Here is a 26,347-nt window from a genome sequence, read left to right on the forward strand (position 1 = left end):
TTCAAGACATGCTGTTGGAGACTTGTTTCACTTCCTTGCACTAAAGCTGGTTACAGGGCAAACTTTGGTTGCTATAGATTATACCAGCAGATAATGTGACCAGTCAAATTTGGACCACATACATTCTTGAACAGCACATCCCCCAGAAGGGAATATAAAACAACCAAACAAAAACCCCCACACTTACTTTTCGCCACAGTGGTAAGTTAGTTTTCTCACATGCACTCTGTCTCTGCACAGAATTTGTTAGGTCATACGTCAGGCTGTAGTAAAAGGAGTCTGAATCCATGAACATTTTGAATAACTCCTCCAATAGTCTCTTCTCCAGCTTCTCTTTTTCTTTGCTTTCTTTAATCTGAAAGAAAAGTAATGGCTTTCTTACACCTTTCTCTGACTGAAAAAGGCTCCAGCCATATTTGCTAGATGCCATTTCTAACTCCGTAGGACAAACATTCTCCCACTGAGGAGCAGGATCTTAAAATTCCTAGCAGAGATAAACATATGGGACAGCGTCTTTGGAAATATCATACTATTACTTTTAGCAGTAAGGGCATTAGCAAAGCAGTCAGACTCTAACATTTGAAGCTTACATTCAAGTAGTACGTTTCAATCTCAAGAGGTCAAGAAATATTACATCTACCTGTTCTAGTTTTATTAAATATTGTTCAGACTTTCTAATTTAAGCCCCTATTGTGTTAAAAGCACTTTGGTAAGAATGTATGGTGTTCTCTGAAGAACCATGCACCAAATTGTCTCCAGTTTTCTATTATGAGATGCTTATGAAAAGCAATTTGAGGAAGCTTAGAATCCCACTAGAAGCTAATCCTGGTAAGACGACACTCTACTAGCAATTCTGCCAAAATTATACAATTACAAAATGAAAAATTATAGAAGCCACAGTTAAATAATCAAAAATTAAACCGAACTTCAAAATAGAGTACTTGCACATTCTGCAGTTTTTCACTAGTTCTCTTTTTAGTTCTTAGTACTCCATTTGATCATCCACCATAACCTTTGAATTACCAACTAAATATTTTGAAGAAAAAAAAAAAAACAAACAGGAAATCAGTAGAAAGTTTACCTTCTTTTTATTTGGAGCAGACACATTGGATTTAATTTGAGTAAGAGTCTTCAGCAGAAACTTTGTGTCATCTGGGGACTGTGTAATCTTCTCTGGCTTGTTTATCCCAAAGTGATGCTTTTTACAAAGCTAAATAATGATACTGAATTAAAGCCAATACTTAAATACTCTTTTAAAATGTCAAGGCAATCTTAATTAAAATCTACAAAAGCAGACTGCAGTGTCCACAAACCTAGGGGAGACATTCCAAAATACAGGGGGAACATGCAGGTTTCTACCTTTTTTTATAAAAGGCGTTTTTTCTTGTGATTGTAAGAACGTTTGCCTCAATTTGACATGACTGAGTATCCAGAGCCACATCAACTTCCTACCCAAATTAGCGTAAATTAGTATTACTCACTTGTACTGGTTTTCCTTTATCTGTTCTCTTTTGGAAAAAATTCTGCAACTTTTAAAGTAAGGGTTTGCCTTGAAGCTAAGTTACAGAATCAAGATTCCAAAACAGGATGAAAGCAAGAGCATCCATAAAATATATATTATTTTTTTTCTTTCTCCTGATTCAGAGGGCAAAGATATGATGCTTCTTCCCCCACAAAACCCACACACATGAAGCCCTACCTTGTGATATTCAGGGATAACCTCAGAAGTAAAAGAGCTGAAGTACTTGGGAGAGGGCACTGTAAACCTAGTTCTTACACAGGCTTCTAGGCACAGAAGCACCAAGCAGATGGCTATATGACTAAGAACAGGAAGATATTACATCTAGATTTCAAGTCATATTCTTGTATCCCAGACCTTGGGAGGTTCCAACACTCAGATTCTGAAGCAGTGCTTCAGCAACTCTTCTTGCTCCCACACACTCAAAAAAGAGAGACTGGAAACAGAATTGTTCTCCCAACAGCCTACTAATCACAGTGCACATCCCTGAGTACTAGGATTTACTGAAAATCATACCATCCTAGTCATCATGAGGTAATCAGAAGAGCTCTTTCTCTTTTTATTTTTTAAATAAAAAAGGTCCCTGTCCTAGACTGCAGCTTTGGGTGATTCCAGTGGATACAGCTCCGTTCTCAAATGACCTGCTGCTCAATTACCCTAACAAAATTTTGGTTTTGTGTGGTATATTGAAGGATCTTTATGAAATATGGATATGATTTTATTGTTCTGCTAGGGAGGGAAAATACATGTGATTTGTGTTTAAAAAAAAAGAACTTTTAATCAAAACACAGAATTTAAAAAGCACAAAAAGTTCAATATGTCTGCATACACCAGGAAAAAGGGATGAGAGGTATTTGCTTAACTATGATATTTTACATTTAAATTTCATTGAAATGGATTGGGGGAAAGTCAGAATTCACTGAAGACAGTCATACCTCTAACTCCAGATCCTGAGGTTCTGTTTCAGAAAGTGGGATCACTGCAATCTTTGTTATTTTGCAAACCTCATGGTCTCCTGGAAGTTTTCCAATTAATGCTTTCTGACGAATTAAAAGTAGCCACCACGGTAAATCTGGAAAAAGATTAGTGGATACTTTGATTTGTCTGTCAGGCATTTACTTTGATTAGTCTGCCAGAAGCATCTCCCCAGTGTAAAACCTCTGCCAGTAACCATTGGACTAGAAGGCTCCAGAGAATGGTAATTTGCTATTGCAGTTTTTCCACAATGCTAAAAAATAATCTTATTATATTAGAGACTGAATAAGTAATTCTTTCATAGAATTACCCATTAGAGGTAAGGTTACCACTGATTCATCTACAGCAAACAGGCAATCTCTACAGTGATGCACATTCCCACCAATGTCACTAACAGCAGTAGAATTTGAAAAGAACAGCTGGAGCTCATAAAGCAAGCTAAGATTTTCCCTTTGTACCTTCTGTCGTGTATAAAACAGCAAATGAGACAGACACAGGTAACATCTCATTACAAGATTCATGAGTTAAATCTGGTGAGCAAACAGACTGCATCGTAAAGCAGCTCTTGTGTATTTAAAGCTTTACAACATTATTCCTGAAGTATACGCATCTAAGTCATACTGAAATTGATGAGCCAAAGATCAATGAAGATATTCGTAACATGTGCATTCCATACACACATTCAGTCTACAACATTTGCAATTATAGCTTCAGCACTTTAAAAGGACAGAGAAACAGAACAACAAACATTCCTGCTGACTGCTGAACAGTGCCTGGACATTAGTTTCCTACATTTTAATCCCTTTGTTAGATCAGTAGCATGCTAGTAGTATTTTTGAGCTTTTATGTTGTAGGTTTTATGAGTCAAAAGTGATCATTCTGTTAGGAGAGATGGAAAAGGCACAGAAAGTCTGATATACACACATACACACTATTTCTCCAAACGGAGAAGCAACGGAGTTTAACTGAAGAGGCCACAGACAGACATTAAAAGCCTGCTATGGTACACTTAAATATGCCTCCACACTTCTGACAGTAGATTGTGTTATGTATCATGCCTTTGAACACCAATATACAGCCTTTGAAAATTCTATTTAGAGTCGTTATATCCAATACAAAGTCCATTTTCCTTGCTTAGTAAAATCTAAACTGTATTTTATCCTCTGAGCCCTTAACAAAAGCCCAGGATAATGTGTTTGAAGTCACAGGCCACCCAGGATTGTTCTCTTTCCCAGATTTTCCAACATACTCTCAGCATAGACTTAAAGGTCTATGAAAGTTGTGAGAACCAGTCTATGAAAGTTGTGAGAACCAAAGGCTGCCCACCAAAAAGGGAGGAGGTGAAGGGAAAATGAAGACATGCACCACTTATTTAACGTATGTGATCTTCTAAAGGGAGTCCTGCACCTCTTCCTGAACACAGCATCAGGATCATAATCTCCACAGGATCACATAGAGAAGTCAGCTCGGAAGGGATCTCAGGATGTCACCCTGCTCAAGCAGGGTCAGCTCTGTGGGTGGGACCAGGTTACTCAAAGCCATGAGGCTATCCATAAGGATAGTCTCCTAGAAAATGGTCAAAGGATAACAAATAAGGACAAGAGCGACAGCAAATGCCAGCAAGACAGTTATCCTCACTGACAGCAGGTGCTGGAACAGTTTTTCTGTCCAGGTACAGGCAAAATGACTTGAAACCTGCCTTTGCCTCCAGGATTCCACCCAGCAACCATGGGAGTACAGTGGGAATAAAAGCAGGGAAGCTGATGAAAACAGGGCAGAATCCATGCAACAGTGAGAAAACCAATGAATAGTTAAGAAAATCCTGTTTAAAAGGGGAAACTGAAATGCTGCCAACAACACCAGCAACAGATGAAGATGTCTACCGCTTCATCTAAAAAGAAGGTGTACTTTTTTCTGCACTGCTTTCCAGTAGGCAGAAATAATACAGTCTCTGGAAACCCAGGGCAAGCCAAGCCTAACAGAAGGGCAGTACAGAAGATATTCCTGTTGGGCAGTCCTATAATCTCATCTATTCCCACCTGCAGAAGGTTAACCACACAACTTACCCCTGAGGAGACCACCAGTGTATGTCAACAAACAAAAGAGATATTCTTAAAGGACAGGATATCATCTAGAGGTACAGTGAAATAATTAATGATTCCATAGGAAAAATAAGTACGATGTAAAGGCATTTCTATGCCGATACGCCTTTGTGAAAACTGGAAAAGAAAAACATCTCTGTCTACTCTTCATCTTACCTCATATTAACAAGCCCTGGTAGCAGTAAACAAGAATTTAAGAGCTTAATACAGCCAAGTGAGTTCTGTATCCTTTTATCATTTTTAAAAATGCACTCAAAAGTCATCTCGGTGTACATTTCAAAACTCTATTTGTACTACAGCCAGAGCCACAAAAAAACTGAGAGAAAACAAGAATTCCCCAGCAGATCAAAAGAAAATAGTCAGGAAGTAATTATGCAGATAAAAGTATGCCCTAAAGTAAAAGCTTCAACAATAGCCATAGAAGCAGCATATTATAATTGCCAGCAATAATTAAATAAATGAATCCCTAAATAGAGTATGTGCTTCCACAGTTAAAAAAGTAATTCCACAAACAGCTTAAAAAAAATAAATATCGCGTACTTAGTGTGTACAGGCAAAAAACACTACAGCTATACATCATTCCAGAATAGTGCATGTTTTAAATCTCTTAAGATCTAATGTTCATTTTTAGTGTTTTATGAACTATGGCAGAGCAGATGGCAACATGATTTAAAGTACTATATCTGAAGTAAGCTATTACCTCCTATTCCTCTCTAAAACAAGAATTGAGCTCTTTTGCTTCAACACTGTCTGTACACCACTGCTGTATTATTTTCTCTAACACTTCCCAAACAATCTAGCATTTAGTTTCCCCAAATGATTTTGCAGTAATTTTTCCTCAAACTGTACATAAGTTTACTTTAAATGCTGATTTTTGCAAGTATTTTGATTTTAGCCAGGAAATTCTATGCTACCATATTCTTTTCTTTCTTTTTCTTGGATAACTTAAAAATTAGTTGCATGCAAAAACAATGTTTTAAGTTAGAAGTGGCAGAAGCAACATCTCCTTGAAGATCTCAGATGTTGAACCACTCATTGTTTCTATCAAGACTCAGAGGCACGCTAACAAAAAAGCTTTCCTTTCCTGGAGGTAGGGAAGAAAGAATTCCACTTCCCTTCTGTTTTCTGAGTCTATGGAACATTGAGAGCAGCATTTAATTTGGGTCTTAATTAACCGGTACTGGAAGAGCACACCAAATTGATGCAAGTACAGACATTAAACTGCATATAAATGTGACTTGCCCAAAAAACAGAGAAACATGCGGTGGCAATGACTGACTTAAGTGGCAGTTGCTGGAACCAGTTAAGAAACCCAGCTTTGGTTATAGTTAGATATACCATATTAACTCTGAGCATATTCTAGCACTACAATGTTTGATCAACTTGTGAAGTAGTCTCTGATCAGAAGTGATTCAATTTCAGGCTACCATTACCATCTACTTTATTCTAACAAAAAAAAAAAAAAAACAAAACCACACCTCTTTTAGTTCTGTATTGGGATTTTGACAAAAAGAAGTTTAATGGCTACACTTACATTTTGTATGTATGCACATTAACTGGACCAAAAAAACCCAAAATTAATATTCTATAAGGACGACAATGCTTATGCAAGAGATCTGCTTGCCTCTATCTGGCAAGATCACACAGAGGTAATTTTAATTGTGCACCAGTACCAAGAAGATGCACAGTGTTATGCTTCAGCAACTTATCTCGACAACACATCCTAAGCTCCCTCTCTTTCTATTCCCATTTTTACTCCACATTTTCTTACAAGTCATCTTGGGATGGGCCAGAAGAAGTTAAGAGACCATATCCTTGCATTCTGAAATTCAATTAAGGTTTTGTTGTTCAGGGGTTTTTTTTGGCTGGGTTCCCCCCACTCCAAAAAAATAAAATCATCTTAATGTTAAAGAAGACTAAGTATTAAGGAAGAATCAAATGATACTTCAAGTAGATTTTCATCTCCAGTATGAGTGTGCAGTTATGTCCAAATGTACAACTGACCCTCTCACGGCAAAAATTCTTCAAAGAACTGAAAAATAAACCATGTAATATTGGCTAGCTGGTTTCTACAAGGCTGCTTCCCTGCCACAGAAGCTTTCCTACAAATTCTCCTGTACTAGGCCAGCAATAAAATCAGCAAGATTAAGAGTAAGTTAAATCCCATCCCTAGTTACAGGAATTTGGCAATGGTATTTCAATGCTAAGTTAAGGACAGCCCAAGACTGACCAGAGGGATATTTCAAGGTCATTTTAGGACTACTGCAGCACTCTTGCATTAAGAAAATCTTTCAAGCATTTATGCCCAAGACATTAAAGTGCACATAAGGCTTAGTGACAGCTTTAGAGCACATAGGTAGGAACTTCAATACTTAAACGTATTTGAAGTTTCCTGTATTAGTCGGGATGTGCTAAACATTTTTGAAAACATACCAGTACTTCTTTCCAAGAATAGCTAATAGCAAGGTTCTGAGATGGACAAGCCCATCCAGGACTGTAGTTAACCAACAGAGCTTCACATGAAGTTTTCTGATCCTTATAATCTGGGGACAGGGGAAGAGAAATCAGACCAGCAAGTCCTCCTGCTGCTCTGGAGGAAAAGCATTTCACCCAGCTTCTGCAGCACAGTGCTCTTACTAAGTCCAGAGATAATGGTCCAGCAATGTTAAATATTTATAAAACTGCTGCTGATAAAGTTTCCAGGTGACAAAGATTGATACAAGAATAATTAATGAAGACAGGTTACTGTTACAGAGTGCTAGATGATTCAGCTAGAGTATAACACAAAACTACACTTGAATAAGCTCAAGTGAGATTTCATTGACGAGAACAGGTTTCAATTGACTATGTAAGACATCTCAGTCAGACCTCTTGTTTCGCCTGAAGCCCAACAGAGAATACTCAACAACTGTCAGCAAATTCAAGGGAACAGCAGTTCTCAGCAGAAGACTAAGGATAAATAGCTAGAGACTGTATCTTTCTTCAGACATTTCATGGTAGAAAATAATGTCTGTTTACTGGACCGTTGCATCGCTAAATACCAGATTATCTACAACAAAAAGGGACAGTCTGTGAACAGTTTGCGATGGTATCATCTAAACCAGGCAGAGAGGTAACAGAACGCTTCCACTGGCCTAAGCAGCAACTGAATGAAGTGCCTGGATGAGCATAATTGATTCAGTAGCTCCACAGGACACATGGAAAGAAGACTAGATATCAGGCTTATTACCTGATAATCTTAATTTACTTGACAACAGAAAGCTGGCACCCATTGAAGCGTCACATGCTGGGGAAAGTTCCAACTCGGCTTTCATAAGCAGAGGAAGTGCCTCACAATAAGCACACATGCAAGGATAATCGGTTGCCAAAACATACTAGAGCTTCCAGAAAGCATGTGACAAGGTCTCCCCTTCAAAAGCTTTTATACTAGACCCCGTGGGGTGGGGGGGTGGGGGGGGATGCAGAGGTCTTTGTGTACCTAAGTGCTCGGTTGGGGGATGGACACACACACAAAAAAACCACACAAAAACCAACCACAAAACCAAACTTACAAAAAAAACCCCACCAACACACATGCTAAAAAAACAATCATTGAGCATTTTCCCACAGGAAAAATAGGGCGTTACTGGAGTTCAGCCATCATTCATCCTGAACACCACATGCTGAATGGCACAGACAACCTAGATGAGGAGAAGAGAAAGTGAGATGGCAGTCTGAACCACTGTGTATCATCAGACCTGAAAAGCGATGGCGGAACACATCTGTAGGGTGAGCACAGACAAAAATATCAGGTGAAATTCAAAGAAGATTAAGTGATGCAACTGGAAAGAAGACACAATCATAAACTTCCTGGAGAGATGGGCTCTGAACTACTATTCTCAGAGAGGAGACCTAGGGGTTACAGTAACTATCGACCCAAGCACTTCCCAGAACTAAATCTGTCATGGCCTCATGCAGTGCTGTACCAGTCTCCATTTTCCTCCCTCCCCTATTGCTAGTATACCACTGCCACCTTGACTTATCTGTTTCTATTCAACAAACCACAAACATCTGATCCATTTCTTAATCCATCCTGCTATCCTGGAACACACTTGAAACTTTACCTGTATTGATCATACTGCCAGGCACTACTTTAAATGCAGGGTCTAAGCATTCACAAAAAGAGCAGCGCACAGTAAGGGAAGCGGAGTTCAACAGCTAGCTTTCCTACCTGTTGGTAAATTGATATCCAGAGTTCTATTGGCAGAAGAATCTTTTTAGAGAATGCTGGTATATATCAAAATAAACATTACAGCTACAGGACTTTGCAGCTGACTAAAGCTAGAAGAGTACTAACCTTATTTGACAAGACAAAATTGCTAGAATCAGTTAGAGACAGGCTTAACATTAAATCACACCGCATTCTATGTCTGCTTTCATTTTATAGCAGTGTCTTACATTTAACTACAAATAAGTTTAAGTATTCCTTTTACTTTCAAATAGTCATCTACCAAGGTAGTAATTATTCTTCAGGTTTTTATACAGCATTGAGAATTCAAGCACTATATTTTTGTGAAAACTTCCATCATTAGTTTTTCCACTACATCATAGAAGAACAACAAAAAATCTGCTTGAAAAGTTTATTTAAAAAGGTGCAAGAATTTTATATCTCTCACATGGAGCCTCAGATAGAACTAAAACCACAAATTTCTACTCTTTGTGAATGTGGCTCTCCAGTTTTACATGACAGTGACAAACTAAAATATACGCTGTGAAGTAGAGAAACTAGCATCCACAGCACTTGGGCAAGTTCACACACTTGGGGAGTACTCCTCTGTTGCAAAGAACACTACGTAATTCCATTTGAGCTACATAGTATTATCTGTAGTATCACTGACTTTAAAACGAGTGCACTAGCAGAAGAAGAAAAAAAAACACACACAGGAAAAAAAAAAAAAAAAAATCATCACACATACCACAAACACCCACCAAACAACCACATACCTGTATGAAGCTGAACTTTACCAATGACTCCCTCTACCAGGCCCAGACAAATGGGATTCCAAGCCAAAAGAAGATCAGTGGCTGCAAAACAGAACAAATTCCTGGTTTTTTTAAAGTAAACTCAACAGGACAATTAATTCAGTGATGGTAATTCTCTCCACTTTCCCCACCTCAGAGCAGAAAATCACCATGACTCCTGCAATATGAATAACATATATGCTGTTCTATTTTTGCTTGTTACCAAGTAGCTATGACCAAATTACAAAGTTTCCAATGTAAAACCCTACCCCACATATTTCAGAAAAAAAATACATAATTGTTTTGAGCTACTGTAATTCAACTTCATGGAGGCTTAATTCTTCCAATACCCATTAGAATTTGTAACTTAACTGAAATTTTACATGGCTGTAGTGAAATCTAATACAGGTCACTAAGCTAGTTATATAGCTTCAAAAACCTAGCAGAAGTTAACTTTCCGTCCCAGCTCTCTCCTGTTCCTTTCTTAACTACTACGAGTTTCACATCCTCTTTCTATATACGTGCACACGCACACACTTCCTCTTTTTTAAAAAATTCTCAACAACTATACGGAATATCAAAGAACTAAGTTTTAGGTTTCTGGTTCTCCTACCATGAAGGAATTCCAGTTAAGTATGTAGGAAGTAGGAGAGAAAGCAGGAAGGCAACACCATTAACTGTAATCTGTGAAGGGTACTCCTCTCAACATGCATTCAAGCCATCACTTGATACAAATCAGTAAGATAGCATAAAGGTGAAGAGTATCCTGTGGTCACACAGATAGACATTGTTGGTCCTCAGTAAGAGTTTCTAATAGTGGTGTAGTATCTGTTCAAGAGTTCAAGACTGTGGGAAAAAATAAATTCTGTAAGTCAAGTCTTAAGTGAAAACAAATCCTTAAAAGCTATTAATATCTCTCTCTCTAGGAGAGAGCAAACTTGCAAAGGAGAAGGTTTTTCTATACCAAGGACAAAGAGTTTGTTATTATCTACCAAAATTCAACTGTTCCAAGGTGGAAGGGTTTCTCTAGTTTTAATATCCAGACAAATAAACTATGTTTGCTCCCAGTATAAGCAGATGAACATCTGGAAGAACAAACTCAGTATCTTAAGGCTACACATCATCCACCTACACACACTTTATTTATAAGACCCAAGTTTCTTCTTAGAAGTTGGAGATCTGCAGATGACAACTCATACTCTGATTTTTTTCCTACTTATTTCCAAACACTGTGCCCTCCTTGAAGCATTTGTAATTGAGACTTTGCTATTCCAAGAATACACATTTATTCCTAGCTTTCACTATAACATTTACTAGTAAACAACACTCATCTAATTTAATCATTAAATACAAACATTTACATGAGATACAATAGAAATGGTTGAAGTCAGGGTAGATCTAAATTGACCTTATTTAAATAGGATGTATCACATGTGCTTGTATGCACACCCGCAAGAACTAAGAGCAGATGGTAGCACAATTAAAAACAGTATTTGCAGGAGGCAGTACAGAGCTAAAATTAATATATGTAACCAGGCTGTACCATTTAATGGACTGCATCTGCAGAGAAACTCCTGGTTCTTCCAGTGGTAAGACTGCTACAGACAGTTACTTGGTCTGTACACAGAACATAGTATGAATCATGCTGTAATTCAATGAAGTTCTTAAGGAGACTAATACAGATAGACGGGCATCACAAAGTAGCAGTGGCTATGACAGTGGGAACAGCTTCACTTGCCCTCAAACCTTGCTGAAGTACCTAAACTCATCTTGTATCTGCATGCCAAAGAGTTGTGCTCATACAAAACAAGTTCTAGGAACCTGAGATCAGAGTTCCAGTCCAAATAACATGCAAGAGCATCTGTGTGCTGCATGGAAAATCTGTGCTATCACACTTATAGAAAAGAGGATCACAGGTAGCTTTCCTCACTCCAGAATCTTCCACCTTCTTTCCTAGTTCACTCACACAATCCCAGAGTCTTGTCTTCACCCCCAGGAATTTTCTACAGCTGTATTGTCTCAGACTTCACATACTTTTTGCCATCTCTGCAACTGACCTCCACATTCATATTCCACTGTGGGAGCTAGAAACATCAATCAGGCAGAAAAAGCTAGGCACGGGAGGAATTTGAAGAAGCAAACCACTGAAGGCTTGCCATAGCTACTACAAGCTTAGTAATCCAAGATACCATCTCAGTCTCGTTAAACCATTGATTTCCTACTACAACAAGGGATATTAGTGGGAAAGCTCTGGATAGTAAGTGAGGTTTTCTTCTAGTAGCTTACAAGAAAAAAAAACCAGGAGAACAAGACTTTTTTATTATAGATATAAGGAAAATATAGTTTAGACTTGCCTGCAAAAGCACTTAAGGAGACTGGCATTGAGAACTGCAGGACTAGTGGGTCTTACGAAGCTGTTTATTAGTTTTGTGGGTTACTCTGACATATGTAGCCCTAGACATAATCATACACAATGTCCAAGACTTCTACAGGAATACTTTTCCCCAGTAGTACAGAGGCAGAAGGAGAACTGACTCTAAACTTTGAGTCCTATGTTCACTTAAAGTATAGATGAGCTTTAGGAAAAAGAAAAAAAAAATGCATTTGGAGTTAAACACACGATACTTTAAAAACAGCAAATATGGACCCACCAGCTGGGCAGCACTGGCTCTTGAGGTAAGTGTGATTATCAAGCTACTAACAGTGAAAGCTGACTGTTTCAAAGTTTTCCATGGAGAAGGCAGGGCACAGGGAAAAAAAAAAAAAAGGCACATATTTAGCAACACTTGAGGAAATTAACTTTTTTTTCAATGTCCAAGAAAACCTAAATGCAAAGAAGTTTACAGGAGAAACACCTGTAGACTGTGAAAAAAATACTAATTGTGGAATCACACTGACTTTTTGGTGACAGCATCACAGGATTATTTTTCTTACACTTGGAAAATTCTCTAGAATTAGTCTATAGAAAAGTATGTGTGACAGCACAGAAGAAAGCTAGTTGTTTAAACTAAATAAAACACGCCTGGTGGTTCTGACCTGATCAGAACTTTGGTCCTCAGTCTCCTGTGCAACAGCCATAGCTCAACTCAAAGTCAACACCCGATCTGATGGATAAACATCACTACAGTAAATACAGATATGAACCTCTTGCTCTTGAGGAGTACATTTCCAGAGTGTAAGATGGATGAACCAAATTAAAAGGTTTAACTATAATTCACCCACCCACCCCCAAAGAATAGGGGCTTTCATGTTGAGTGTGGTTCTATTTATTCTGTTTTGGAAGAAGGTGTCTCCAACTTGTGGCTAATACTGTAAAATTGTTCCAGACTGTTCACTTGCAGTCATTTAGTCTGCCTGGCAATTCCGGCAGCAGCTATCTTCGGCCACCATCTTGTACCTTTGAAAACTATAAACAACTTAATCTTTGCTTATCTAACAATTCTAAATATACAGAGATCGAAGAAAGCTAACTGCAAACCTGTCAGAGATTAGTCTTTAACTGTAAAATACAGCAGAATTTAAAAGGCAGTGTAAGCTGATAGACAGTGATACATGTTACAGATTGTATTTATATTTTTTAAAGCCAAGGGGGAAAAAGTAACCATACAAAACTGAAAATCCTCATTTAAAAGTTTTCAGGTAAGAGACATGCAGCCACATTTCTGAATGCTGAAACAACACATGGCAAGTCTGAACATTTATTTTCCTCCCCCTCCCTTTTTTTTTTTAAAGAAATGTCTTATTAAGAAGAATTAACTACCACAAGGCTCTATCGAAGGAAACACTGGACCTTCCTCTACTCCAAAATAAGACTGAATGCTTTTGAGATATAATCTGAAATACCATTTATCAATACCCCTACTCTTGTTTCCCCACACTAACCCATCTTCCTATAGACACACTATTAGTCTAGTGATCTCTTGAAACTCAAGACAGTCAGGAATAAAGACCTTAGAACCTGAAACTGCAGAGCAATGTTGTTAAAACAGGCTTCTGACAGTACTGTGCTGGTGATAATGAGCACTGTCAAAATAGCCCTTGTCCATCCAAGCCTAAAGTAGGAAGCTATGTACAGACAAAGTCACTATATGCAGCAAGCTGAACCCCATGGAAGATCTTCCCTGACTCGGGGAGTTCTCCGGTGTCCTCAGTATGTTTTAATTTTTAAAGTATTGCCAGGGTTTGATAAGCCTTAACACATGCCCTTAATACTCTGACATATGTACTTGCCTACCAAGTTTTCATTCCCAAGTACAAAATTGTTCATTCTTTCCCTTATCCCACTAACTAAATTCCAGCTATTGAAATAAGCATTGCTGCTTTTTGCTGCTTCCCGTCAGAGATTAACGAGCGCTGAGGACATGTTGCCCTGCACAGTGATGGTATCAGCATTGTAGTTGCAGCACAACAGAGCTTCCGTCACAAATTCAGAACAAAACCAGCTTTGATGCCATTACTTCCACCGGCACCCCTCACAGCTTACAGCAGTGATGTAGGGCCACGCAAGGACAGATGAAGTTTCTTTAATTCTTTGTATTTGCACAAATGTAACCCTGAAAAAGGTGATACAAAAACAACTTGGAAAAGCATCAAAAGCCAAAACTGCTTTCTAGCTGTTTCTCCAGTCTACCACCAGCAGAGTTGATCCTAGGTCAGGCACAAATTCTGATAAGAAACAAACCGCTGCTTTGAGATAAGCCACTTGCTCAACACTGAATTACTCCAGGCAGCCTGAAGAGTGTACAGAGGCAGGCTATCAGCTTCCTCTGGGGAGGCAGCACAAAAAAAAAAGATTTCATTTGTAGTCACTGGAATCCAGGCCTTACTACTGACAGGCTGCTTGGTTCATCTATCGAATAGCTCTAACTACTTATCTTCCAGTTTTGCTGTAGTTCAGGGAGCATACTCCTCTTACCTTCCTCAAACTTTGCTGGCTTTCAGGAACGGACCTTGGCTAGAAGGTGTTACACTGAGTACACTGACAGGAAAAAACATACAAAACTTCACTGAACTTCAAGCTCACTTTATATATAAGGGGATAAACACAGACAGAAATGGATACTATTTTTCAAAAATTCTTTCCTCCTGACAGACCTCCCACAATCATTCCCACCATTCAATACAAGTGATAGGCATTCATATATAAAAAGTTAAAGCTGAGAACATTGTAAATAGCCAAAGTAAATCTTTCAGCTTTGCTAATGTAACTTTTGACAGGTGGTATTAACTTTGGGGAGAAAACTTCAATACTATTTTTACATAGATTTGTGATTATTTTTTTTCTTTAAATTGTGCCTGCTTTAGATCAAAGACAACTACAAGACTTTATTAGCACTGTTCAGCCCTTATGACCTCTTCTGGGTTTTCAGAAGAAAGTCTGCCTCCAAGTTCCAGTTCATCATTGAATAGTGCTCTGAAATATTAGCCAGGATTAAGAGATTACGAATTAACTGGGAAGACTTAAAGAGTATAAACTTGAACCTCCTTCTCTTTTAGGAAATAAAGTACTACTTATGCAAACAAAACTTAGGCTAATTAAGTATTTTTAGCACAGATTTCTAAATTTATATTTAAGCTACTATAATTGCAGAAAGATGTAGTATTAAGATATTTAGTATTACAAGTACAAGCTCTTAATTGTCATGAAGCGTTAACTTTATTTAGTTGCATATCCTCCCCCAAACTTTGAACAAGTTATCCCTTCAGCTAATCACCTGTTTTAATTATCTTTGTCATTTATACAGCTTGCTCTGCCTTTGTCATAGTCTTGAGAACCCTCGGTCACTTATAATTGAAATGCTTTTGCTCTGAGAGAAATTAAACTACAACTACTCCAACCTGACACACACACAGGCACCTTAAGCAGCCTACACTAGGAGGATTTCAAAAAAAAATCCATTAGTCTTCTCATTGCTACTACACCTCACAGCCTGGCTGCAAAGCCTGCTTATCCTCCAACAATGAGAAGCACCTTTTCTAAACAGTAATTCAATGCAAGTTCCTTACAGAGTGCCTGCCTCAGCTACAGAAGCACACACGATGAAGTACACATCTACCTGCTTGTGTCTAGGAAAAATGAAACTTATTTAGTTTCTTTGGACACTTCCCTTCAATATCTCAAAGTCAGCCTAGATGAACAGGAACAGTTCAAGCACAATTCAGGTTGTATAGTGACAGATTTAAAGCGGTGGGGATGGGGGCATACAAGTCTGTATTATTGCTGCAAAAGCAGGATGCAAGTCCCAGAGAAAGCACCTAACACAAATGAAACCCAACTACTCACTTTGATAAAGAACACTTCTTTGTATTCTGTTGCAGTCATAAACTCCCCTGAGTCACCAGGCACTGCTAGGGAAATGTAAAAACACATGGAAAATGTTCAGTTGTCTGGAGAGTATCCAGCATTACAAGTAATTGCACAAGGAACTCCAGTACTAGAAGTGCTAACAAACTGCTGTTACCAGTTGTTGTCACCAGATGAAACTTCTCCCCTCCAAACAGAATTTGAGCCTGTAGATCAGTGGTCTCCAAACTTATTTTTAATCACACACCACACCAGTGAAAAGATATTTTAGCATGCACCCCAGATTAAATGTACATTTACTTACAGATCAGATACATGTCCTACTGTACTAATATCACATACATTATAAAACATACATAATATATAAACACAAAAATAGGAGTTTTAAATGGATTAAATAAAATAAACAGTATTTTAAAATTATTAATGGTACAAAATACTTTCTTCCCACACCCCAATGAACTGTCTTCTACACCCTCACGAGATGTGCACCCTATTTTAGACACCACTGCTGTAGGTGGCTAAATGCGTGCCACAAGCTGTTAAATGCATTTCAACCACCTGAAATTTGAATCAACTCCTCAGCCCTCACACAAACCTGTAAATACCATTCAGACAAGTGACCAGCAGTGACTCTTAAAATGCAAGTAGGCACTAAGCCGCTGAAGCTCAGTGGTTCTGGGTTTGTTTTTTTTTTTTATTTTGGAATTTCAATTTATTCTTCTACACTGCTCAAGTCCTCTACTAGCACACACATAGTTTCTCAGAAGACACTAAGGTAAGGAAAGAATATCTTTTATCCCTCCAAAAGTAACAACACTGTACTAATTAATATTATTACAGATTAACACACATTCCCACTTCCAGCTGATATTTCAACAAAGCTCAAGTTTGTGGGTATACCCTTAAAGCTAGAAAAGCAGTAGGCTGTCTATATTTTCTTTTAATCTTATTTACTTCGTAAGAGGGAAATTATCAGAAAGGCAAGAGTTTTTATTCAAACCTACTTACAAAACTGTCAGCCTAAACACTATGTTCACTCATTCTGAAGATACGCGGTTTTAAAATTTTGCTCAACAGTTACAGCTATATCCTAAAGAGAATGCAAGAAAGCTACCCCATCCTCAAAAGATTGATTACATTAATTAAAAAAGATAAACATTGAGCAGAAGTATGTCACAATTATGAAAAAGTTTTATTTATCACTGAACTGATGTTAATGCTTCCTAAGCACCATGAGAGAAAGGTTTTCCTTCGCTGTCATTTTCTTTTCATTCCATAATTAACTTTCCTCTCTGACTGCCCAACTAATCAAATTCAAAGCAGAAAAAAATTATGGATTGGGAACAACCAATTCAAACACAAAATAAGAGAGTTATACTCAAAACTTGACATGTGTTTCGGGAACAGAAAGTAAAGGATTTCATGCCACACAGCTTTTTTTTTAACTGTTGGGGAAAAATTGACTAATCAAATGACAAGAAGCAATATATCATTCAAACACCACTGGAAGACATAGAATCACTTAACGGTTTGGGTTGGAAGGTACCTTAAAGACCATCCCACTCCACCTGCCCCATCCAGCCCGGCCTTGAGCACCCCCAGGGATGGGCCATGTACCATCTCTCTGGGCAGCCTGTGCCAGCGCCTCACCACCCTCAGGGAAAGAATTTCTCCCTAGTATCTAATCTCAGTGTCCCCTCTTTCAGCTTAAAGCCATTCCCCCTTGTCCTGTCACCACACACCCTTGTAACAAGCCCCTCCCCAGCTTTCCTGTCGGCCCCTTTAGGTGCTGGGAGCTGCCCTAAGGTCTCCCCGGAGCCTTCTCTTCTCCGGGCTGAGCAACCCCAGCTCTCCGGTCATCTTCGTGGCCTCCCCTGGTCACATCAGCGTAGGGAAAAACTTAAACATTAGTCATATGTGGGAAAGTTGCTGGTTTTCCTAAACTGAGAAACAGACAAGGAGAAAACAAACTGGAAGTTAACAATTAATGACAGATCAGCACATTTGCCACTTACATTTTGCAACTACCTCTTGGGCAAGGTCATATACTTTTAAATTTGCTCAGAATTCTGTTTTGCACAGTGCTGGCACTTTATACCATTTATTTCAGCATCTCAGTATGATCTTGCCTACGATCCCTAACATTTTATCAGAAATAAAGACTTACTACAGTACTCAAAATAGACCATAAGTTTTCACACTCAAAATGCCTTGTTTTCAGTTTTTCAAAGACACAATGAACACTGTTTCAGGGCTTCCACTCAAGTAAGATTTCTCCCTTATAAGGAAAACCTAAGTGTTCAAATGGAACTCAATTATTTTCAATTCAGCTTTCAGGGGGAAAAAAAAACCAAACACAAACAACCTCTCTCATGTTTTATTGGGGGAGGAATTACAGATGTTTGGAACAAGAATATAAAACTGATCATTGAGTATCAATGTTCCTGTTTACTAAAGCAAAGCTTTCATAAAAAAAAGGGTTTTGCACTATTTCCAAATTCCTTCCCTAGAAAGCTGTCCAACTTCTTCTCTTCTTGACACTCCATTCCTATTAGCTTCCTATGAAGACCTGTGAAATGCAATGATTTTGACAAAGAAGGATATAATTAGAATATGATCAGCTGATAGAAGTGATGACTATCAGCTGGAAGCCTTAACTCCACAGACAGGAATCCGAGCACTTCACAAAAGGTTTAAGCAGAGGGAGAAGAAAAAACCTGCAAATACCCATAGGAACATCCCTCCTCAATGGACTATTTTCATGTTCTATCTTACAACAAGTATTGTCTCCTGGGTAAGTTTTCTGCAAATGATTCTTGTAAGAATAAGTGATATGGCTAAACCACAACTGAAGATAAACTGGGAAAAGGTGGTTGTTGTTGTTTAACAAATAGGAGAGTGGGTTTTCAAGAAATACAGATTTAGTTGTGCATGTGAATTTCTTAATTAGAGTAACCATACACACTTTTATAACAAATCCAGAACAGTTGATGAACTACTATAAATGCGATTTTAAGAAGTTTAACACTTGATGAGAAGCAAATTTTGAATTACCCAATTTGTATCTTTTTCTCTCAAAACCTCTACGTATATTAAAAATTCACGTTCTTTATAACATGAATCATGAAACCTCTGAACACTGACAAAAAAAACCCCCTCTTGTCACTAGTCACAAATCTTTGAGACATCTGAGGGGAAAAAAGTACAGTCTGCCAAACTGTGAGCCTTGAGTCTTAATACACAACCCTAGCATAATGGTTTTCTGAAACACATATTCAATATTTAATAAAGCTACAAATTGAGACCTGTTTGATATTGCACTGAAGAACTTGCTTCTAAAAGAAAATTCCAAACCATCTGAGAAGTCTCACAGTTTGTGGGAAATATTTAGTGGAAGTTACTGTAAAGGCCTTTGACATCTCAGGGCTCCTGGTGGACCTCCCATACAGCACAGCAGTTTGGAAGCGAACCAAGAGAAAACATTCTCTTGTCTTCAGACTCACTCTTTTGTTACCAGCAAGCAGCCCACTGCCCACCACATCACTTCCTAAAGTTACCCAATGCCGTCTGGTCTTAAATTTATACCCTCCAGCTTAAACTACAGCATTAACCATTCTTTCTGTGGCGTAACTTCAGCAACATAAGGTCTCTTCTGTATGCTTAATAGTATCAATTAAAGACCATTTAAGTAATTAAAAAAAATCACATTCCAATCAACAATAGTTGTTTTGAAAGAACATAAGTGGCATAAGAACACAAATGGTCACCTTTTCCTACAGTTCAGTTGAAAACTTAAGTCACTTAAAATGTTAATGTTTCTTTACACATACAACTGAAATATCACCCACACTGTTAAACTGTGAAAGAACCTAGTAAGAACAACAGTATTCACAGATCAAAAAACCACAAGACATTGATACAGATGCAAACCCTTCTTAGTTTAAAGGCTGCTACCTGTTAGTGCCTTCTAAGTATTTCAGTTGCAGTTACTGTGCCATTTCCTATTCATTATTTAGTTAATACTAGCCCAAAGACATTGACCTCTGTAGCAAAATATAAACCACAAAAATCCACCTGAATTACAGATCCACTTTAATCGCGGGGGGGGGGGGGGGGGGGGGATGTCCAGGAGCAACAGCATATCAAACTTAAGAGGTTTTTCATGTATTTATTTCAAACCTGAAATTTTTTCAGTGTGAGCAGTAATTCCAAGTCACCTATGCATTTGAGCTGGGACAAGTTTGCCATTTCCAGATGTCTTGATATAAGGAAAAGGGGAAGAAAAAAAGGGGGGACCAGGAACACTCTTGTTACATTCAACTCATATAGTCATCTGCTACTAAGACGCATCAAGAAACCAAAGGAACATCTCACTTCAATATTTATTTAATTTTCACCAGGTTAGGATAGAGCATGCTACGACCCACTGAAGTCTCAGGTTTAGGTTTACTATGCTCTGTAAAGAGAATCATGGATGGAATTAAAAAGTAGATCTTAATGAAAGTAGAAAATTTCTCTCTGGTAAAGAAATTTGAGGATCTCACCTCACAGCCAGAGGCTACAAAACTGACTAACGTATGTAATATTCAACCAGATGAGGGGATATGCAGCACCCCACTCCTTTCCCCTAGTCATCTCTGCTCTCTTCTGTGAGAGGGTACAAGCAGCAACAGCCATCTAACTGCTCAAGATTTTTTAAGCATACATTCTTGCTGGGTTGCAGCTAATACAGATCAGTTCTGACATCTGGTTTGTCACATACGTCACAAGTATGTTGTGCTGACAGCTAAGTGTACAGAAAAGAGGGAATAGAATGAGCAGGCAAAGGTGAGAAACAGTTCAGCAACCACTGTAGCTAAAGAGTGTCAAAAAACAGTTTGAGGTTCCTTATGAAGTAACTTGAAATAGGGAGGTAATTTTTCTGAAGCTACAACTGCCTCCTCAGGAATTCATTTTCCAGAATAGACAGGCAGTTTCAAGACATACTGCTGAAATTCAGGAAGTCAGTTTGGTATGAAATACTTCATTTGGTAGCACGAGTTAGCAGCACTCAGGCCATCATCCCTCAGCACCATGCTTAGGACTGTTCTGTAGTCTTAAACCTACTGATATACCTATTGATACCATTGCTCCTTACGCTATTCATTAGATCAAGGTCTTCACTTGAGCACATACAGGCACTGGACTTCAAACAAAGGAACTGCTCTTCTGCTCCAGTCTACAATCATGAGGAACAGCTCGGGAATTCTGACATGCAATTCCTACACGCCTCCTGTAATGCCTTTGAGGAGTAAGGCAAGCGCACATAGTTAGAATATTAGATGGCCTTACGATTCATGATTCAGAGAAGATTTCACACATCAGACTATGACACCCAACCTGAAATCTGTCCCCTGATCCTCTGAAAATAGTATGGCAACACGTCTCATTAAAAGTATTCAAGAGTCATTGCTTTAGTTGCTGATTCACAACCATTTTTAACAGATGAAAATCAGTACTGTAATACTAATTTCCTAAAGCGTTTAAAACAAACAAGTGCTCTTTTGGCTGTAGTTACAACTCCAGGGGTAAGGCACACCTTACCACCACCTTACTCTCACAGCCCGAGGCAACCGAGTCTTCAGGCATGAAGTCCCCAAAAGCTATGTTATAATAATTCCAGTCTATGTATCACTCCATCTCATTTTTTGGTTTTTTTCCTCCAGGGTGGTGGGAACCAGCATTACTACTAGTACTACTATTCCCAATCCTATTCAATATGGCACTACTGCCCAAAGTATTACTGACAAATACAATGGTAATATAAGTTTTCACCCCATAGTCTCATTCCTTTTTCTGCTGATAAGCAAATTGCAAGAAATCAGCGTTTTCACTTTTGCTTGTTCCTATATATGTATCTACATGCATATATAAATAAATAATTTATACTAACAATATCAATAAAACAATGTTTGTGATCTGTGTAGAACTACCAATCAGGAACAGCCAAGCCAAGCGTAAACAGAGTAAACCAAGAGTGAAATTCCAATCAAGATCTGACGTAAAATATTTAAAGTACGGGTGAACAACCCATGTTTTTTCACTACACTAAGGGAAAAAAGTATACTGTAGACAGCTAAATTCCTAACAAAATCTATGATGCCAAAATGATTCATGGATTTCCTGCAGGTGACTCATTAGTGCTTTCACTTCAGAGAAAAAACGACCAGAAACATCTTGTAAACACAGGCAGACATCCTTTAAACTAGGGCCAGCCTCAGACTTTGTTTACAGCAAATATTTACCAAGTTATTTTTGCTTTTTTTAATTCAAGCTGTTCTCTCCATGATTTGAAGAGGTCACAAATACAGCTTTCAAGATGAGCAGATTTCTGAGCATGCCTTTACAGCTGAAGGAGGAGAGTATTATAGACCTTAGCATCAGCTCTTTAGGTTCAGACCCATCACATAAAGCAGTACTTTGCAAGGTTTGCCAATATTATCTATTTCAACCCCTGAATGTATAAAGATTAATTCAGAACAGCCTCTGTGGGGCAGAATAAAACCAAGGGCTCCAAAACCAAGTAAAGACACAGTTAAATTATAGCCTTTTGACAGACTACTAAACATGTCAACAAACACAAGTTATGACTTTGCTTTTTTTAATATGGCACTGACTCATCACACAGTAATCCATTTACTCATATCCGGACAGTGGCCTTGATTATAAATGGTCAAATGTAATAAAATTGTAAACTTAAGGATATCTAGCTTTGTTTTAATACAAGCAAGAGCTACCGATCAAAGAAATACTTCTTGCAAAAGAACTGTTTCTTTCTTGGGCTTACTTTCAACATATTAAGGTATTTCATTTCACAGCCCTAGAGCCCACTTTCAGTAAGATGATCCACAGATAGGGTTGGACAAACAAAACTACAGACATTGAAATGGGAAAGCATGACTAACAATCAAGAGTTTGAAGCAGACTAAGAGAATTCAGTGTCATATTACCTTTCATTAATCTGTAGGTCACATACAATAGGGATCACATGCATACTGACTGAAAATTTAAAGGTAGGCTAAGGACAAAATGCTGCTGAACAGCACGCAGATAAACTGCTGGGCACTGGCAAAGCCTCCATGAAGTTAATGGTCTTCAAAAGAAAAAAAAAAAAAAAAAGAAAAAAAATCACAGCAATGGCTGCATGAAAACAAGCAACTGAATGCTTTTAAAATTAAAGCCTTCAAATGCTATCTCCAGAACTGCAGTTCACTAGCCTGCCTTTATTACTCTGGGTCCAGTAAGAGCTTTTATGCCTAGGCAGATGATTATAACCATCGCAAATCTAAAACTGATAGTTGGGGTTTTCCCCTCCCTGTAAAAAACATGTATTCCATTGACTAGCAATATTGTTTGCTAGCATAATATCAAGTATTTTATAAGGTGATTGATAAATCAAAGTGTTACTGGACTTTGAACCATAAGTAAAGCTGCTGGACAACAGTCACATTAACTTGAGATGGACTGTAATTTTATCTAAAGGATGCAAACAAGTTGCACTGACAAGACATGACTCAAGTATGAAAACATAGCACAAGAAAGACCAGTATGAAAAACAGTTCTTTGGATAAATACAAACAATGGTATTTGATGTTTACATAGAAAGTTCTTCCAGTCAGTCAAAAAAGCTGAAGAAGCATACTGTACTCAGCCAACCTGGCCATACGCATGCTTAACTGGCTTTTTTGGCGTAACACAGATCCCAGTTTTAGAGAGCTGTAAGTAACATCTGTGGAACCTGTCACACATTTGGTGAAGCATCTAGCTATTTTGATTATTTTTAACTTCTACACAAGTACACAATGCTCCTTTACATCTAAGCTACATGTATTACTCAAAGCAAGCCGATTTCTAGGGATGGTATTTCATTTTACAGGCACCTTTACTGATTAAGCTCTCCAGCAGGGTCTTGTAATTAGCACTGCTGCAAAATTTCCATTAACATAACTCGGTATATCGGCAGGTTTTGTTCCTACTGCCGTCTCTTCAGCCTGACAGGAACACACATCGTCCTCCTCTGCGATTGTCAGCTATGCTACCTATAACCGCTAGAAAAACTGGAGAGCATCTCCCAAGTATAGACACCTGTTCAGTTCCTCCTGGAAGGGGTGACCAGGGACTGCGTTTATCCAAAGATGCGCTCACCACTCAGAGACACTTGCAAGCATCACTTACATAAGGCTGGCACCAACACAAGATGGCCCTTCTGATTTACGGATGCTCCCATCACGGTGACCAGATGCCTCCCAACGTTACCGACTACCGGGCTGCGCGGGCAGCCCCACTATCGTGCACAAAGATAAACACCCCGCGCAAGGATGCGGACGAACCCGCAGGAGGCGCTTCTCCCGCCGGGCCACCGGCGCCGGGACACGGGTGACCTCCCGCCCCGCGGCTTGGCCCCGCGCACCGGGCACAGCGGCGGCCCGGGCTCGCCCCGCGGGGGCTGAGGGGAGGCGGCCGGTCCCGCCCGCGGAGGGCCGAGCTCCGCAGGACCGACCGCCGGCGTACGAGCCCCGCCGCCCCCCCCCCGCCCTCAGCCGCGGCTCGGCACCGCCGCCCGCCGCGGTCCCCTCAGGGGGCAGCGCCGCCGCCCTTCCCCTCAGCGCGCTGCCACCGGTCCCTCCCGCCAGCGGCCCCCGGCGAGGGCGCCCCGGGCGGGTGGGTCGCGGCCCGCCTTGCCTCACACAGGAAGCGGGCACGGAGGCGCGCCCCGCCGGCCCCAGCAGCCCCGGCCCCGGGGGCTCACCGGCTCTCAGCTGCAGGCTGCCGTCCCGCCGGCTGCACCACAGCGCCCGCTCCCCGCTCTGCAGGATGTAGTGGTCCTTGGCTTGGAACAGCTCCATCCCCGCACGCCGCCACCCTCCGTGCCGCCGCCGGGAGGGAGGGAGGGTAGGTGGGTGGGTGAGCGGGGCGCTCCCGCCGCTCCGCAGCCGCGCGGCTCCCGCGCGCGCACGCCGGGCCGAAAGTGGGAGGGCCGGGCTGGGGCGCGCTCCCGAGCCGAACGCGGGGGCGCGCAGGCGCGCTGCCGCAGGGAGCCCAGCGGGTCCCGGCCAAGGGCGCTTCCTCGGCCGGCTGGGCACGAACCGCGGTTCCGGCCCCGCCGCCGCACGTGACGCTGCCCGTCAATGCCTCGCTGCGCGCTTAAAGGAGGAACGCGGCGGTGGGCGGGGCTTGCGAGGGGCGGGGCTCCCGCTGCTGCCCGCCCCCCGGCGCTCCCTTCAGGCCGCTGCCCTCAGCTGGGGCCCGCAGGGGCAGCGGGAAGGGGGGGGGGACCGGGCTGAGGCGCAGCGGTGAGGGGGGAGGTGGGGGTGGTGACGGTGAACGGTGACACTGCCCTTTCCGCCGCCGCGGGGGAAACCGGCAACAACCACCGGGACGGGCTGGGGCTGAGGGAGAGGCGCGTACCGTCCCCTCAGCGCCGGCGCTGCCCAGCCTCGTCGCTCTCCCGCTGGGGGCGAGGGCAGCCCGGCCTGGCTCCCGGGTGGCCCCGGCGCTCCTCGGCCCGCGTTCGCCGGTTGCTGGGGCCTGGAGGGGCGCCGGGCCCCTGGGGGCCTGGAAGCCTTCGAGCAGCACAAGCCGCAGAGCCGCGGGAGGTTATAGCCAGCGGCCGCAGAGGAAGCGGTGGTAACCAAGCCTGTATCCCCCAAGGGAACAACTCTAATAATCGGTGGAAGCAGGCAGGAATTGATACACCATAGCAGCTAGTGAGGAAAGGCGAGCTCGACACCATAGCACAGGGCTCGTTTATGATGTTAAGTACTGTCACAGAAAGGAGCACCCTGTGGTACACCCTCTCTCTTCTCTCCAGGAAACACTGGGAAGTGTACCAGCAAACTCCCACTGCTACAGACCCTTACCAGCCACTTCTCCAGAGCTTTTGTTGGTTTACAGAAACTGAAGTTCTGCTCCCTATGAAATTGAAGTAGAAATGGACATAAACAAAAAGCATCCCATCGTGCGTACAGCCATTTGGAGGACTGCTTGGTTTGTTGAAAGGTCCTCAGTGTATCTTGAAAATCAATGGTGCATGCAAGTAAGTATTTTTACATAGTCCCGGAAAACCAATTTTCTCATCTTTTTATTTATTTCCATCTACACTTCTTTCTTAAAAGAATGATCAGGGTGGTGTTTTTTTTTTAAGTCTCTAGGCAGCCTTTGTATTAATTTTGAATGAAGTTTATTATTTTTTCTTTCAAATATATGGTCTGATCTTATAAGGTCTCATGTTGGTTTTTTTCTTTTAAGTACACTTAAATAGTGTAGGAATTCTATGAATGGAACTGAACTCTGTCTGATTTGATAACAGATGCTAGCGTCTCCTAACATTTTCCCCAAGGCAGGTATGCAAAACGGTGCACTATTCTTTCTTGGCTACAGATCCCAATTTTGAAAATGCTGTGC

General features: G+C 40.5%; 1 protein-coding gene across 2 annotated transcripts in view; it reads right to left on the bottom strand.

The window, feature by feature from the left end:
- Nucleotides 1-25,035, bottom strand: part of INPP5F (inositol polyphosphate-5-phosphatase F) — a 45,115-nt gene extending 20,080 nt beyond the window's left edge. The window contains exons 1-5 of one of the 2 annotated variants that reach the window (XM_040606693.1): nt 24,693-25,035; nt 9,580-9,660; nt 2,455-2,591; nt 1,082-1,210; nt 188-355 (exon numbers count right to left, since the gene is read on the bottom strand). In XM_040606693.1, the coding sequence (XP_040462627.1) occupies nt 188-355; nt 1,082-1,210; nt 2,455-2,591; nt 9,580-9,660; nt 24,693-24,789 (612 nt within the window). In that variant the 5' untranslated portion in view covers nt 24,790-25,035. Of the gene's footprint in view, nt 1-187; nt 356-1,081; nt 1,211-2,454; nt 2,592-9,579; nt 9,661-15,880; nt 15,929-24,692 lie in introns of those variants that run through there. The other variant, XM_040606695.1, reaches the window with a different exon arrangement.
- Between the last annotated feature and the right edge of the window lie 1,312 nt (nt 25,036-26,347).

Source organism: Falco naumanni, chromosome 9, assembly GCF_017639655.2.
Source record: "Falco naumanni isolate bFalNau1 chromosome 9, bFalNau1.pat, whole genome shotgun sequence".
In the NCBI taxonomy this organism is placed as follows: Eukaryota; Metazoa; Chordata; class Aves; order Falconiformes; family Falconidae; genus Falco; species Falco naumanni.